The sequence below is a fragment of the Lepidochelys kempii genome, chromosome 24 (genome assembly GCF_965140285.1).
Source record: "Lepidochelys kempii isolate rLepKem1 chromosome 24, rLepKem1.hap1, whole genome shotgun sequence".
In the NCBI taxonomy this organism is placed as follows: Eukaryota; Metazoa; Chordata; order Testudines; family Cheloniidae; genus Lepidochelys; species Lepidochelys kempii.
The window spans coordinates 17,515,220-17,532,001 of record NC_136403.1 but is presented as its reverse complement, the minus strand read 5'-3'; the positions used below and the strand labels follow the sequence as shown (position 1 = coordinate 17,532,001).

Here is a 16,782-nt window from a genome sequence, read left to right as displayed (position 1 = left end):
TCTCAGCATATCTCCCAGATGGTGAGACAGTTTGGAAGGGGAACAATTTCCCATGTTTCTCTTTGTGCATCAGGCAGGGGTTGAGGGCGGAGAGTTCAGGGTTTCAGGTATGTGCTGTACTTGACAGTGGGCTGAGGAAGGGGTTACCAGGCTACCCTGGGGAGAAAAGAAGAGGACCTGCAATAGCCGCAGATGGAATGATTCGCTCTGCAGCTGTGGGGAGAGAACGGGGAAAATAACAGAAAAAATGAGCTTGGTTAATTTAGGATCTTTTCCCAGTACGGGAGGAATTGAATCCTGTCCCACCCCTGGCTACAGGAAACATCTCCCTGCTCAGCCCAGACCTCTGCCTCACTAAACCAGGAAACTCTTTAACCATTAGAGAAAAGTCCATCCCTTCTCTTCGTTTCAGCCCCTGAAGCAAAGTCCAGGAGAGTTTTCACCTAACAGCTGATTTTGTTCCAGCCGCAAAGGTTGGTTCCCCCAACCCACCGGTCACTCCAGCACCAGGAAGGACGGTGAATCAGCACAGGCTGCATAAGGTACGTCCCCAGATTGGTTTCCTCTGGCTTTACACACAGGCAGTGTCAGCCCGTCCCCTGTCCCCCCTCCCAAATTCCCCTGGGGACCAGCCACCCCCACACATGGGGGCTTCTGTTTGTGCTTCCCCTGCCTGGGGGAGCAAGGGGCGGTGAGGGAGGGGTTGTGGCCCATTGTCTGATTTTATGGGGAGGCTTTTCTGGGGAACCCTTTTGTTGAATTGTCTGAGTGATCCCACACATGGGTGTGGCCAGCAGAGGGATAAAATTGAAGGAAAGGGGGCTTTTCCCACTGTCTCTGACCTTTTTTTTTTACATTTTTTCACATGGGACAAGGTGAAAAAAGTAAGAAAATGATGCTAAATGCCAGGAGACTGTTGGCCCCTCACTGAAACTTCCTGGGGTGATTTTTTTTGGTCAACCCTTTCCTGATACCAAAACAATGGGGAAAGGCTGAAGAGGAGTCAGGATCCTGAGACTGACAGTCCCTGGGGCCAATGAGGAGAGGGCAACACCCCAGGTCAGTGCGCTAGATAGTGCAGCAGGCCAATGAGGGAGTCAGGAGCCCACGGTCCAGTGCTCTGTGTGAGCTGGGGCTGGCTGAGCCAGGGCAGGGCAGAGTTAAGGAGACAGCAGTGGCCCGGGCTGAGCTGGGGGCAGAGCAGCAGCCCTGAGCCAGAAGATCTGGCATTGGGGAGCTGGGGCAGCGCAGGCCAGCCATGTGGATGGGGAGCCAGGCCCAAGCTGCAGCTGAGAGCTGCGGCTCCAGAGCTGGGAAAGCAAAAGCCAGGAAAGTTCCCCACGACTGCAAGACCATCCTCTGCTTACATAACGTTTATGAGAGAGCTGAGGTGGCTGAGCGAATATATTTATTGCTGACCAACTTCTGTTGGGGACAGAGACGAGCTTTTGAGCGGCTGTCGGATGGCTGCCCGCTAAACAGCTCCACATGTCAGGACCTCGCTTGGGTTTCCTTGCAAGAGTTAGGGGCTGGAGGAATTTTCTTGGCAGTTTAGTGCCTCAGAGCCAGCCCCGCTTCCCAGATTCCTCCCATTTCTGGGGAAGGGGCTGCTCAGACTGTTGCTTTTGGTTTCCAGGAACACAGGATCCCAATCAGTTCCTGAGACTTTCACGGAGCTCCCTGTGAATCAGACAGGGCTGTCTGAGCGATGAAAGATTCTCCATTGCCTGCACCTTGCAAACTCATTCACTCCCATGAAAAGAATATACAACGCTTTGATCCAGACTAGCATCATTCTCGACCCATTTTCCACTGGTGTAAATGACTACACAACATGGTGCAGAATCAGCCCAGTGCCTGATCTCAGCATATCTCCCAAAGGGGGAGACAGCTTGGAAGGGAACAATTTCCCATGTTTCTCTTTATGCACCAGGCAGGGGTTGGGGGCAGGGAGTTCGGGTTTTCAGGTATGTGCTCTACTTGACAGTGGGCTGAGGAAGGAGTTACTAGGCTGCCCTGAGGAGAAGAGAAGAAGGCCTGCAATGGCTGAGGATGGAATGATTTGCTCCACAGCTGTGGGGAGAGAACAGGGTTAATCTAGGATCTTTTCCCAGAATGGGAGGGACCAAATCCTCTTCCACCCTAGGCTACAGGAAACCTTTCCCTGCTCAGCCCTGACCGGTGCTCACTAAAACTGAAAAATCTTTAATCATCAGAGAAAAGCCAGTCCCTTCTCTTCGTTTCAGCCCCTGAAGCAAAGTCCTGGGGAGTTTCCTCCCGCAGCTGATTTGGTTCCAGCAACTTTATCAAAATAAGGTCGTTTCAAGAAAGCCCTGTGGATATTTTCACAACTAATTGTTTTGGAATTTTTGTTATATGGGAAATTTCAAAAATTTGAACTTTTTGTTCTGATTTGGGACAAATAGAAATTTTGAAATGTCAGAATTTCCTGCCAAATGGAAATTCTGAGTTTCAGCCAACTAGCAAACGCTAAATGAAATTTCCCTTTTTCCTCTTCATCCTCTGGGCCAGATGACATCTTTCAAATCTCTCATGGAGTCTATGGAGTCTCTCTCTGCACTCATGAAGGATGTGAATATAGAGTTAGACCCAAAGGCATTGTTCAGTGCAGCTACACAAGTATATGAAAAATTCACGCATCTCTTCAAAGATGGAAGCCCTGAGGTAGCTGCTTTGGAAGCTCAGGAGGTGCTGGAGTCATCTATCTCTCCCTATTATAATGTAATGGCAGGCAATTGTATTATGTATATCACTGTAACTGAATTACTTGTTTCAGAGTAACAGCCGTGTTAGTCTGTCTTTGCAAAAAGAAAAGGAGGACTTGTGGCACCTTAGAGACTAACCAATTTATTTGAGCATGAGCTTTCGTGAGCTACAGCTCACTTAGAATCATAGAATCATAGAATATCAGGGTTGGAAGGGACCCCAGAAGGTCATCTAGTCCAACCCCCTGCTCAAAGCAGGACCAATTCCCAGTTAAATCATCCCAGCCAGGGCTTTGTCAAGCCTGACCTTAAAAACCTCTAAGGAGATTCTACCACCTCCCTAGGTAACGCATTCCAGTGTTTCACCACCCTCTTAGTGAAAAAGTTTTTCCTAATATCCAACCTAAACCTCTCCCACTGCAACTTGAGACCATTACTCCTCGTTCTGTCATCTGCTACCACTGAGAACAGTCTAGAGCCATCCTCTTTGGAACCCCCTTTCAGGTAGTTGAAAGCAGCTATCAAATCCCCCCTCATTCTTCTCTTCTGCAGGCTAAACAATCCCAGCTCCCTCAGCCTCTCCTCATAACTCATGTGTTCCAGTCCCCTAATCATTTTTGTTGCCCTTCGCTGGACTCTCTCCAATTTATCCACATCCTTCTTGAAGTGTGGGGCCCAAAACTGGACACAGTACTCCAGATGAGGCCTCACCAATGTCGAATAGAGGGGAACGATCACGTCCCTCGATCTGCTCGCTATGCCCCTACTTATACATCCCAAAATACCATTGGCCTTCTTGGCAACAAGGGCACACTGCTGACTCATATCCAGCTTCTCGTCCACTGTCACCCCTAGGTCCTTTTCTGCAGAACTGCTGCCTAGCCATTCGGTCCCTAGTCTGTAGCTGTGCATTGGGTTCTTCCGTCCTAAGTGCAGGACCCTGCACTTATCCTTATTGAACCTCATCAGATTCCTTTTGGCCCAATCTTCCAATTGGTCTAGGTCCTTCTGTATCCTATCCCTCCCCTCCAGCGTATCTACCACTCCTCCCAGTTTAGTATCATCCGCAAATTTGCTGAGAGTGCAATCCACACCATCCTCCAGATCATTTATGAAGATATTGAATAAAACCGGCCCCAGGACTGACCCTTGGGGCACTCCACTTGATACCGGCTGCCAACTAGACATGGAGCCATTGATCACTACCCGTTGAGCCCGACAATTTAGCCAGCTTTCTACCCACCTTATAGTGCATTCATCCAGCCCATACTTCCTTAACTTGCTGACAAGAATACTATGGGAGACTGTGTCAAAAGCTTTGCTAAAGTCAAGAAACAATACATCCACTGCTTTCCCTTCATCCACAGAACCAGTAATCTCATCATAAAAGGCGATTAGATTAGTCAGGCATGACCTTCCCTTGGTGAATCCATGCTGGCTGTTCCTGATCACTTTCCTCTCATGCAAGTGCTTCAGGATTGATTCTTTGAGGACCTGCTCCATGATTTTTCCAGGGACTGAGGTGAGGCTGACTGGCCTGTAGTTCCCAGGATCCTCCTTCTTCCCTTTTTTAAAGATTGGCACTACATTAGCCTTTTTCCAGTCATCCGGGACTTCCCCGGTTCGCCATGAGTTTTCAAAGATAATGGCCAGTGGCTCTGCAATCACAGCCGCCAATTCCTTCAGCACTCTCGGATGCAACTCGTCCGGCCCCATGGACTTGTGCACGTCCAGCTTTTCTAAATAGTCCCTAACCGCCTCTATCTCCACAGAGGGCTGGCCATCTCTTCCTCATTTTGTGATGCCCAGCGCAGCAGTCTGGGAGCTGACCTTGTTAGTGAAAACAGAGGCAAAAAAAGCATTGAGTACATTAGCTTTTTCCACATCCTCTGTCACTAGGTTGCCTCCCTCATTCAGTAAGGGGCCCACACATTCCTTGGCTTTCTTCTTGTTGCCAACATACCTGAAGAAACCCTTCTTGTTACTCTTGACATCTCTGGCTAGCTGCAGCTCCAGGTGCGATTTGGCCCTCCTGATAACATTCCTACATGCCCGAGCAATATTTTTATACTCTTCCCTGGTCATATGTCCAACCTTCCACTTCTTGTAAGCTTCTTTTTTATGTTTAAGATCCGCTAGGATTTCACCATTAAGCCAAGCTGGTCGCCTGCCATATTTACTATTTTTTCGACTCATCGGGATGGTTTGTCCCTTCATCGGATGCATACCGTTACTTGTGTATGCAAAGGAAGTAGAATGTTAACTTCAGAGCAAGCGTCATTGTGTTCAACAATGGAAGTTCACAACTCAGGCTGCAGCTGCTACTCATCAAAACTCATGTGGGTGAAGACATTGTTCAGATTTTCTTCTGTGAGCAGGATCTATAAATATTGGTTTGAGGGAATGATCCTGTATCTCTGAACTGTTTGGACACTCACAAGGGAGCACTCCAGATGCAAGACAGAGATCCCCAAAATTATTTTGGGTATCCTGAGAGACTTATGCAAAACTAGCAGATTACTACATCTCTGCTGTCATTTTGGATTTACAATCTTAGACTCACCAGTTAATGTAATTTACCTGCTTTAACCTCTCAATAATGTTCATTTCTTTTCTTAGCTAATAAACTTTTAGTTTACTAGAGAAATAGGCTGCCAGCGTTGTCTTTGGTGTGAGATCGAGAGTATCCATTGATGTGGGGTAAGTGACTGACCCTTTGGGGTTGGGAGTAACCTAATGTGATGTGATATTTAGTATAAAGGACCATTATCATAAAGTCCAGTTTGACTGGGTGGTAATATTGGCTGGAGAGTCTCAGGGAGTCTCAGGGGAATGTCTGTGACTCCATGGTATGACTGATATAGTGATCCAGGAGTTCACATTTATTACGGGCTTGGTGAAATCTAATTATAGAATAGAGGACCAGTTTGGGTGAGTCTGCCCTGTTTTCTGACAGTCTGACCTGAGATTGACACTCTCAGTGGTGAGTCACTTCAGACAGTGTGACACTGATAATCAAACATTACTCTTGATACATTTTCTCTCTATTGACATTATAATAGCCTTATGAAGAGGCAGGAACAAATCTGGACTCATGAAGTTCTTTTTAATGCCAATTCTGTTTTCCCCAGCTTGCCTTCCCCTTTTCTATCTACACTGACTGGCATCCTTCTCTTTTTTCCCCCAGAAAGATGGCATTACCAAGAGGTGCTTTGGATGGTAGATTTCAGGATACGGATTTCAATCTCTCCACTATGCCCAAAGAGGATCTCAAAGAGCTAAAGGCTGCTGTTGAAAGAGGGAATCTTTCAGAAATGGTTTCTAAAGTGCAAGAATCCCTAGAGCAGTTGAAAAACATGAAGCTCAACATCGCCATCACAGGGGAGTCGGGATGTGGGAAATCATCCTTCATCAACGCCATGCTGATTCTGGATGATGATGACGAATATGCAGCCAAGGTTGGCGTGACAGAAACGACAATGGAGCAAACTCCTTATCCTCATCCCAAACACCCAAATGTTACCATATGGGACCTTCCGGGAATCGGGACACCGAGTTTCCGGCCTGACAGCTACCTCCGGCAGGTCAATTTTGCCTACTATGATTTTTTCATTATCATTGCTTCTGAGCGGTTCAAATCCACCCACCTTGACCTGGCCCAGGAGATCCAAAGGATGGGGAAGAAATTTTACTTTGTGCGCTCCAAGGTTGACATAGACCTGCAAAATGAAAAAAGAAAGAAAAACTTCAGTGAGGAGACCACCCTGCAGAAAATCAGAGACGATTGCATGACGAAGTTGCAGGGAGCAGGGATGAGCTCCCCGCAGGTCTTCCTTGTCTCCAGATGGGAGTTTGGCAAGTACGATTCTCCCCGACTGCAGGAAACTCTGGCAGATGAGCTTGACTCTCACAAGAGTCACGTTTTCCTTCTTTCCCTGACCAGTATTTCCAGACCCATCCTGGAAAGGAAAAAGAAAGCCCTGCAGGATCAGATCTGGAAACACGCCCTGGTGTCCTGCATCATTTCTGCACTTCCTATTCCAGGTCTTTCTTTTGCTTGTGATGTTTGTCTATTGAGCCACTGCATGGCAAGTTACCGCAAGAACTTTGGTTTGGATGATGACTCCCTGGTTAAGCTTTCCAAGATGGTTGGGAAGCCCATCGCAGACTTGAAGGCAGTGATAAAGTCTCCACTAGAAGAAGAAATGTCACACAATTTTACTGTACATCTTCTGGGCAAGGCTGAAGATCATTACATGACGTTAACTGAGCGCGTCTTCCATAAGATATTGCTATTGGGTACCCGTGTAACATACGCCACCCTGCAGCGCTGTCTAAATGATGTTGCTGAAGATGCCCAAAGGGTCCTGACCAAAGCTTTCGAGGTAGAAGAGAAAAACTAAATGTAACCCCATCAAAAGTTGGGTACTGCCCAGGCAAAGAGATCAGATGCCGAAGGCCCCATCCACTGGAGAAAAGGCAGCATCTCAAACCTGATACCACTATGGAAAAAGTATTGGATTTGAGGCACGTGCAGTGCGTGTGAAATCTTTGACTACAGCACTCACACTTTCTGTTCAAGCAGCAGGAACGTAGGAATACATACAGGACCCGTCTGTCAGTCATACAGGACCACTGGGTCCATCTGCTCCAGTATCCCGTATAAGCAGGGGTGCAAATTGAGTGCCACTAGAACACAAACATACCAGGAGGGGGGTTTCTGCTTTCTTACACTGTGCTCTGTTTTCTATTCCCTTCTTTGTGGCTTCTCCTCTTGATTAGCAAGGGGAGTGGCAGGTGGTCCCAAACACGGGTGGGATTCTGAACATGGGGGATGTTACTAATCTAGGCCAGTTCCCCTGGAGTGGTGGTGTACGAAATGCCGAACTGGACAGAGGGTGCATGGCAAGAAATAGGGGTTGATGGTGGAGGTGAACTGGCATCTGGGAGCTGGATGGGCAGATCAATAACCGGGAGTGATCATCTGTAGGGCCTGTGGTGTATTAAGGACTCCATTGGAATTGTAAGCTATCACTTTAAGAGCGGGTGGGGGGTACCGCTGTCCTGCTTGCAGCTAAGGGGCTCTGTATTAAAGTGTGAGAGCACAGTCAATTTTCAGACAGCCAGTTTAAAGCAAGGTCGGATGTGCTGTGCCTGCTTGTTTAAGGCAGCCTGATTCCTGGGTTCCTGTGTGTTCTGAAATTGAAGAAACAAAGTTATGCCGATTTTCTTTATCTAACTTCTCTCTGTGCGTGCTGTGAACACAACAGAGCCCAGGGCTTGAGATGTTTGCTTGGTGCTCAGAGGACACTGAAGGCTAACGTCCTGTTTTCTAGCTCAGGTTCTCATCATTGAAATCAGGACTGTTAGGGTATGCCTGTGACAGTCTGTATCCGTACGTTCTCCATTTTTACAAAACTATGATACATTTAGTACAAAGTCTGCCTTGTGAGGGATCATTTGAAAACTCATAATCTGCTGATTATTATTGTCCCGGTGAAATATGTGTGGCAACCCTGTATGTGAAATTATAAGATTCTACTATATGACAATACTTATTTCAAGTTTAGAAAAGGAGGCAGAAATCAGTTCTTCAGAGACAAAGACGAACTGACGCCTCAACCAGGTGTCAACTAAACCAAATAAACTATCACCTGGCTAAGCAGCCCTGTTTGGAAGGAAGGAGAGAGTGATTGAAATCTACATGTGAGAAAGGACTCAGATATCTGGGCTCCCAGAGCCCAGCTGGAAATGACTCTTGGACAAGAGAGAGGGCTATAAAGGGACACAGCAATGGCCCCAAGTGACCTCTCTCCCCTCACCTCTACTCACGGCATCAACAATGTATGAAAGACAAAGGAAACATCCTTGAACTGGGGGAGAGGTCCTGCCTGAGGGAACTCAGCCAGCCTGCTGTATGCACATGGTGAGAGAGACCTTTTTGCTTTAAATTCACTTAGCTCATTAAGTGAGGTATTAGTCTGTGTTTTACCTTTTATTTCTTTGTAACCAATTCTGACTTTTATGCCCCATTACTTGTAGTCCCTTAAAATCTTCCTTTCTGTAGTTAATAAACTTATTGTGCTGTTTTATCTACACCAGTGTGTTTGAAGTGTTTGGGGACCTTCACTTGGGATAACAAGATGCGGGTGTATCATTTCCTGTTATTGAAATGACAGACTTTCTATGAGCTTGTGTTGTCCAGGAAGATGCTGGGCAGTACAAGATGCACATTACTTAGAGGTTTTTAAGGCCCGGCTTGACAGAGCCCTGGCTGGGATGATTTAGTTGGGGTTGGTCCTGCTTTGAGCAGGGGGTGGGACTAGTTGACCTCCTGAGGTCCCTTCCAACCCTGAGATTCTAGGATTCTAGGATTACTGGGGGAAAATCTGGGACTGGGAGCTTGCTGGTGTTGCCCTGTAGTATAAGCCACGAGTGGCCGGCTTTAGCACTCAGACAGTATAGCTGGGAGTAATTTACCTGCTGGAAGCCGCGTGTGCGCAGAGCAGAAATGGCTGTTCTCACAGCAAAGCAATGTCAAAGGCACTCCACGTTAGAGGCTTGAGAGGACACAGCAGTCCAGGATATACCCTGGGGGATGCCGCACCGCCTGCACTGCAATAAAATGCCCAATGGCTGACCCATCTCACCTGCCTCGGGCTGCGCAGTTATAAATTATCTGTGTAAATGTTCAGGCTAGGGCTGAATCTCAAGGGCCCCGGAGCTCAGGCTCCAGCCCAAGCGCCAACATAGCCCCCCAGTCCGAGCCGCGTGACCCCAGGTCAGATGACACAGGCCAGCCCAGGTGTAGGCGTATTCTGAATGAGACCAGAGGCTTGCTGTCATCTTGCCATTAGTGGCTGGAGCATAACACGTGCTCAGGAGGAGGGCAGGGGTAAAAAGAACGCTGGGCTTCAGTTAAACTGGTGCAGACCTCAGTGTGAACATCCGTGTCTTGGTTTGAAAGTAGCTTCTTTCAGTTGAGTTTAAACCAATTCCCAGCTGATTTTAACTAACCAGAATAAGCCACTTCTACATCAGCATAATACTGTTCACACAAGGGTGTGTCCTCCTTTATTTAGATTAGTTTGAACAGATTTCATTAAACTAGTGTAAATTTGTGTGTATTTGTATATTATAAATCCAGAAGAAACCATTGTAAGCATCCAGTCTGACCTCCTGGATAACACAGACCATGGGATTTCCCTGAATTAATTCCTGTTTGAACCAGGGCAGATCTTTTAACAAAACATCCCATCTTGATTTAAAAATTGCCAGTGATGGGAAGTCCACCATGACCCTTCATAATTTGTTCCAATTGTTAATTACTCACTGTTAAAAATGTGCCCCTTATTTCCAGTCTGAATTTGTCTCGTAGCTTCAGTTACCAGCCATTGGATCTTGTTAGACCTTTGTCTGCTAGATTGAAGAGCCCATTATCTAGTTTTTGTAGACAAGTTCTTCCTTTTGCCCAACTTTTCCCTGTTCTAACTCATTAAGAAAAGAGTAGGGTTCTCTCTCCTTCCTCATATTCTTTTTACCCATTCCACTGGGAGAAGGGAAGGGAAAATTAAAATATAAGAAAAAATGAACAGCCAAATATGGGAACTAGAAAACCAAACTGTTACGAGTTTCCGAACACGAAAAAAATCAGAAATTTTCATTGAATATCTAAAATAAATTTTTTATTTTGACATTTCCTGCCGACAAAAGGAAAACATGCATCTGAATTGACGTTTTCCCATGAAAAAGAGGGGCAGGGCAGGAGGGGAGGTGTACGGCAAGGGAGAGAACTTACGAATGTCCGTACCGGGTGTGGCAGTCTGTACCTCTGAGTAGCACCCTGGGATCCCCATATTCACCTGGGTAATGAACTGACACTGGCCAGGCTTCTGACCTGCGCAGGACAGCACAGCTCTGGGGTGCAGGGCTGGGGGGAATTGGCTGGAGCCTCCCTCTTGTTGGTTCATGAGTGGCTGGGAGATCATTCATGTAACTCAGTTGGATGTTTCTGGGGATGGCGGTGTAAGTGCAGCATCTGCCAGAGGTCTGTAGCTTGGCACAGCATCCCAGGGTCAGCGTGCTGCTGGGACAGGGGGCTCAGCAGTCCCACAGTTCAGGTGGCACCCCGAGAACCCCTTCACATTGAGTCAAACCAATGGTCCATCTAGCCCAGTGTCCTGTGTCTGACAGTGGCCAATGCCAGGTGCAGAACAGGGAAGTTATCCAGTGATCCATCCCCTGTCATCCACTCCTAGCTTCTGGCAGTCGTAGGTTTAGGGACACCCAGAGCATGGGGTTGAGTCCCTCACCACCCTGCTAATAGCCATGGATGGACCTATCCTCTATGACCTTTTATAACTTATCTAAGTAGTTATGCTCTGCAGCCGGGAGGTGATTCACCGATTGCCTCGACCAGAGGAGACAGAGCTCAGCTGTGTAAAGAACAGAGAGCGCGGGGCTGGAGGGGAGACCCCACTCCCTGGGAAAGGCCTGGAAGAAGGACCAGTCGCTGGGGTTGGCTGTGGCTAGAAAGCAGAGCTTCAGGAACAGGTGCAGCTCCTGAGGCAGGGCCTTAGAGCGGAGAGGACTAGGGCCCGAGCTAGGGTCTGTGAAGACCAGGGAAGGAGGTAGAAGCCCAGGAGGGGCAGAAGGATGGTTTAGGTGGTACTTGGTTTGGGAAATGCTGGGGGGTCAATACCCTGACAAGGGGAAGGGGCTGAACTCTTAAGTCAAGCTCCAGGAGGGGTGAAAGAAGCTTTTTATTCAGAACTGAGCCCAGGCAGGGCAAAGGACCTTGTATTTCTTTACAGCTGGACCCCAGAAGGCGGCTTGGGCTGTTGTGTGACTTGGCCACAGAAGACCCAGCAAGGCAGCCCGGAGAAGGGACCAGCTGGGACTGACCATCGCAGCCGAGGAAATGGCAAAGTCCCCTGCAACACCGTGGCTGGGCAGGAGGGAGCAGCCTAGAGGTAACATCCACAGGAACGTGCAGAATGGAGTCACATCCACTGGGACGCAAACAACGAGAGCAGCTTCCCATGAAACCCCAGAACCAGGATCCCCACAGAGCCCGAGTAGAGATGTTTAATGCATGAAAGGGACTCAGAGGGCTGGTGTCTCCCCTGCAACATCCTCACTGAGCTCTTCACCCCAAGGTGGGCTGGATTGCATTTCCCCATGCAGGTGCCAAGCATTGAGAGGGGTCCAGGGGAAACAGCTTGGGGGATCCTGGGACGCAGCAGGGGGAAGTGGCCCGGGGGCTCCCTGGGCTCAGTGTGGGGAAGAATCTTCTTCCTAAAAGATCTACTCCTGTTCAAACAGGAATTAATTCAGCCAGTTCTATGCCCCATGCTATACAAGAGGTCAGACTAGAGCCACAGTTTCAGGGGAAGTGCACAGAACAGGGCAATTTTGGAGAGAGCCATCCCTGACATCCACTCCCAGCTTCAGGCTGTCAAAGGTTTAGGGTCACCCTGTGCATAAGCTTGCATCCCTGACTATCTTCTTGGCTAATAGCCATTAATGGTCTTATCCTCCATGGACTTGTCTAGTTCTTATTTGAACCCAGTTATACCTTTGCCCATCACAGCATCCCATGGCAATGAGTTCCACAGGTTAACTCTGTGTTGCATGGGGAAAGTACTGTCTGTTCTTTGTCTATTAATTTCATTGAGTGACACCTTGGCAGATGTGGGTGGTGGGGGCAGAACTCACATGGGGATGGGGGCGACACACAGAATGAATTAATTTAAATGTGGGGCTGGGAGGGTGAATTGATGCAGAGGATGGGAGGCGAGGGAATGGGTAGATATAGTATTTGGGGAGCAGCATTATCTGAGGAGATGGGGGCCAGCAGCTGTGGGGCTGGAGGGACACAGCATTCATGGGAATGGTGGGGCTCGCGGTGGAGCTGGAATCTCTGCACCGTCTGGCAGCATTTTATACCAATAGTTGCACTTGGAGCTCAGCTGGGTCCCTCTAGCGAAAGCTCTTGCAACGAGGGTCAAAAAAGTTAGCAGAGTTGGCAACACACATCTGTGGGCATCAAACAATCATATGACAGACCAAAAAGCACCAGCTTGGCCCTACAGAGGGTGGGCTGGACTGGATGCAAAGTGGGGAGAATGTGGGGGGCTGGGTGCAGGCAGGATGGGCTTTGGTGCTAAGGGATCTTTCTACGTACAAGGGCTTAATTGCTCTTTCTGTTGAGCCTGACAGAGCTTGCTTGGTGCACCCACTGGACATAGGATTCCAGCAGTGATCGCGTCAGTGCCAAATACAGAGGTGAGCTCGTGATTCCCCTCTTTATGCATCTGTGACGTAGTCTAGACTAGTGAGTAACTAGGTCAGCCCTGCACTCGAGCCTGGTGTGCCCTTTACACGGCTTTGCTGCTGTAGCCTCCTGGCCGGCCAGCCCACAGCCTCCAGCGTGCAAGCCACGCCCAGCTGTGTTCACTTGCAAACTGTCAGTCACGCCTGGGCTTTTACCAGCCTGAATTACCCCGCAGGGTGACCCAAGCACACTCCCAGTCCCAGAGTTTCCCCAGAAATGTACATCCTGTACTGCCCAGCTCTCTCCTGGCTAATACAAGCTCCTATAAAGTCCCTCTGTTTATTAATAGAAAACATGTGCACAAACCTTGTTATCTCAAATGGGAGTTTCCCAAACACTTCAGTTCAAACATGCCGGATTAGTTACAAAAATAAAACAAGTTTATTAACTGCCAAGAGAGAGATTTTAAATGAATACAGATAATGAGGCACTACAAGAAAAATAAAGATGAAGATGTAGAGCTGGTGCCTAACTTCACAAATGATGTTCAATTCCAAAGAAAGTTTTTTCTCATCGCATGTTCTCAGCAGTCTTACTGGCCAAACTCCTTAGGCCAGGACCCCTCCAGCTGTGTAGTGGCTGTGTCCCTTCCCCTTCTCACGCAGTGAATGGATGACCAGAGCGAGTGAAAGAGGAGGGTGTGCCTGGGGGTGTTTGTCACCCTTTGATAGGGTCAGTCCCTCCCTTGGACAACACATCCGGCTGAGATTAAGGAGAGAGAGGCTCTACAGGAGAGGATATTTCCTGCATTTTTTCCTCACCTGCTTGTTTCTTTGTCTACCCTTCCTGTTTGATGACTTTGTTGACAGCTTACCTGTGAAGCACACCTCCTTTGGTTTGCAGCAGACCTGTTTGCCAACTGCTGTGTGGGCAGGGCTGTGTTTGGACCATGTGTTAACAGCACCATCCAGTGGAATCTTACACCTTTGCATGCAATGTTGCCACACACATTTTACCAGGATAATAATGGCTAGCTGGTTATGAGATCTCAAATGATACCTCAGAGGCACGCTTTGTGGTCAGATTATTATGATAGTGAAGGCAGGCTACATTCTGTCACAGCATCCCAGGATCGCATTCGCTCTCTTGGCCACAGCGTCAAAGTGGGAGCTCGTGTTCCACTGATTATCCACCATGACTCCCAAACCTTTGTTCCCAGCTGTAAACATTGGCATTGAGCCCTATTCAAACACATATTGTCTGCTTGTGCCCAGCTTGTCGTGTGATCCAGATTGCTCTGTATCAGTGGCCCATCCTCTTCATTTACCACTCCCCCAGTCTGTGTGTCATCTGCAAACTTTACAGTGAGGATTTGATGCTTTCTTCATTGATTAAAAAAATGTTAAATAGCATAGATCCAAGAACAGATCCCGGTGGGGAACCTCGCTAGAAACACACCTGCTCAAAGTTGATTCCCCATTTACTATTACATTTTGAGAGCTGTCAGCCACTTTTTAATCCAAATAACGTGTGCCATGTTAATTTTCTATCATGCTAATGTTTTTTAATCAAAATGCCATGCGGTACCAAGTCAAATGCTTTACAGACATCTAGGTATGCTTACACGTCAAAAGATTAGTTTTTTATGAGTAAATGTTGGTAAGTATCTATTTCACTGCACACACACACAACCCAGTGAAAAAATATTCCCATCCATGGTCATTGAAATGCACAGACAGGCAAAGCAAGAGAAATGCACTGTGAGAACCTATTCGGGTTTGATTTATGGCTATTTACTTTGTATATTTCAACAGGGGTTGTTGATAGTGACCATTCCTGTTTTAACGGGTTATTAAGCTTTAACTTTTTGAATCTCAGCAGCTATTGTTATGAAATAATTATTATCTGAGTCCACCCCCCATAATCTCCTGAAAACGTTAAAATTTTGATTAATAAAAATTGGGGAAAATGCTTACAAATAAACATGAATCTTATCCAGGAAAATTATAAAAAAATAAAAATCAAATTCTGCCGATCCCAGTGTTATGACATCCGCACTGTTACGTTTGTCAACCAAACTAGTCATCTCTCTCCATTTCTCCTGGTGAAGCGGTTCCACTTTGTATAAATCATTGACTAGACTTCGGAGCATTGTGGAGGTGACACTCTGCCAGCTCACAAGACGCGGAGCCCAGCTAGCTCGCCGGGATGAGCAGTGTAGGGACTGCCCTTTTGGGTGATAAACAGCCTATTAGACAGGAAGAGAACCTGTTAATCAGTTTAGGCTGTAGGTGGGGTTTTACAGTCTTCTGCGTATGGGTCTGATCCTTAGACTTGCCTCTGTTGGAATCTTTATTTTTAAGCTGTGTCTGATAAACGTCTATTTGGTTTTCCTCTAGACACAGCTAAGCGCTGGGAGCTGAGGAGAGGGTTGAACTGAGGGGAAGCTAGTGCACTGGGGACGCAGGTTGCCTGGAGGCAGCGCATCCATGCCCAGAAGTCAAGGGACCTATCCCCTGGGGCCAGAGCTTCGCTCTGGGGGTAACTAGCTCCACAGATTTAGCCCCGGGTTCTCTGCTCTGCCCCACGGACCCACTCCAGGAGCCTAAGCACTGGGGTGTGTGGTAGTGATTCATCCTGTGCCCTCTGGATAATGCAACCCAGGAGAGGGCCCCTGGCTGTGAATCCCATGGAGAGGGAGGAGCCTAACTCCTTTAGGCCACACCCCTCTTCTCCGCATTTCCACCACTCAGCAGGTTGGCTTCTGTGGGTCCCACTCTCAGGCCCCCTCTCCCCGTGTGCTGCATGGAGAGCCTGGGGGTGGCAAGGCTTTGCAAGGCTGAGTCTAGCCCAGAGTGTGGATTTTCCCCAGCGGAGCAGTGAGTCAGTGGCCGAGCTGGGAGTAGATTTGAAGAATGCTGACCATCTTTCCCCTCCCCCCCGCTATAACCACTAGACCATAATCCCCTCTCTATGGAACCCAGGAGACCTGACTCCCAGCTACCCCCTGCCTCCTGGATTAACCCACCAGACCCCACTCCCCTCCCAGATCTGGGATAGAACTCAGGAGTCTTGGCTCCCATCCCCTCTGCTCTGACCATTAGACCCCCTCACCCCTTGCTATAGAACCCAGCAATCCTGATTCCCAGCTACCCCCTACTCTAACCGCTTCATCCCACTTCCCTCCCAGGGCTGAAAACAGGACCCAGGAGTCCTGAGTCCAATTCCCTACCCACAAGGCCACTCCCTTCCCAACGCCAAAGGAGAAACCCAGGAGTCCTGGCAGCCTGCTCAAAGCCAGGACTTTCACCCAGACTCCCACTCGGACTTCTATTGACTCGGTCACGTGGTCTCTGTACCACACCCACATCATCCAGTGTAGCAAGTGAACACCTGGAATTATATTTAAGTGGAGTTGTAGCTATAAATACGTGGGTGCATTCTTTGGTTAGCTTGACTGGCACTCAATGGGGCTTATCATGCCAACTTCTGGAGCTGCCCCCACTAAAACAAATAGTTCTTTAGAGCCGACAACAACTTCTGTGCTCCGGGAAGCTTTGTCTAAGTAATCAAAAGGTGATTTGTCTAAGTAAGGCGGTCAGCTGACCCCAATGGTCGCTGCATCGTTCTCGGTGAGAGCTGGTTGGGAAATGGAGAGGGGTTCCGCAGAAAATGTGTGGTTTGCCTCAAATCCTTCAGCCTAAATCTACCTAACACTGAAATATTTTCAGATTTCAGCCAAAAATCTTCAGTATTCAATTTTCCTGGGGGTGGGGTGGG

The 16,782-nt window shown here is 48.1% G+C and overlaps 1 protein-coding gene across 1 annotated transcript; it reads left to right on the top strand.

Moving 5' to 3' along the window:
• The first annotated feature begins 464 nt into the window (after nucleotides 1-464).
• On the top strand, nucleotides 465-8,806 carry LOC140902659 (interferon-inducible GTPase 5). The gene is made up of 2 exons (XM_073322982.2): nucleotides 465-542; nucleotides 5,914-8,806. The coding sequence occupies exon 2, from the start codon at nucleotides 5,918-5,920 to the stop codon at nucleotides 7,127-7,129; it is 1,212 nt and encodes a 403-aa protein (XP_073179083.1). The 5' UTR covers nucleotides 465-542; nucleotides 5,914-5,917; the 3' UTR covers nucleotides 7,130-8,806.
• The last annotated feature ends 7,976 nt before the right edge of the window (nucleotides 8,807-16,782 follow it).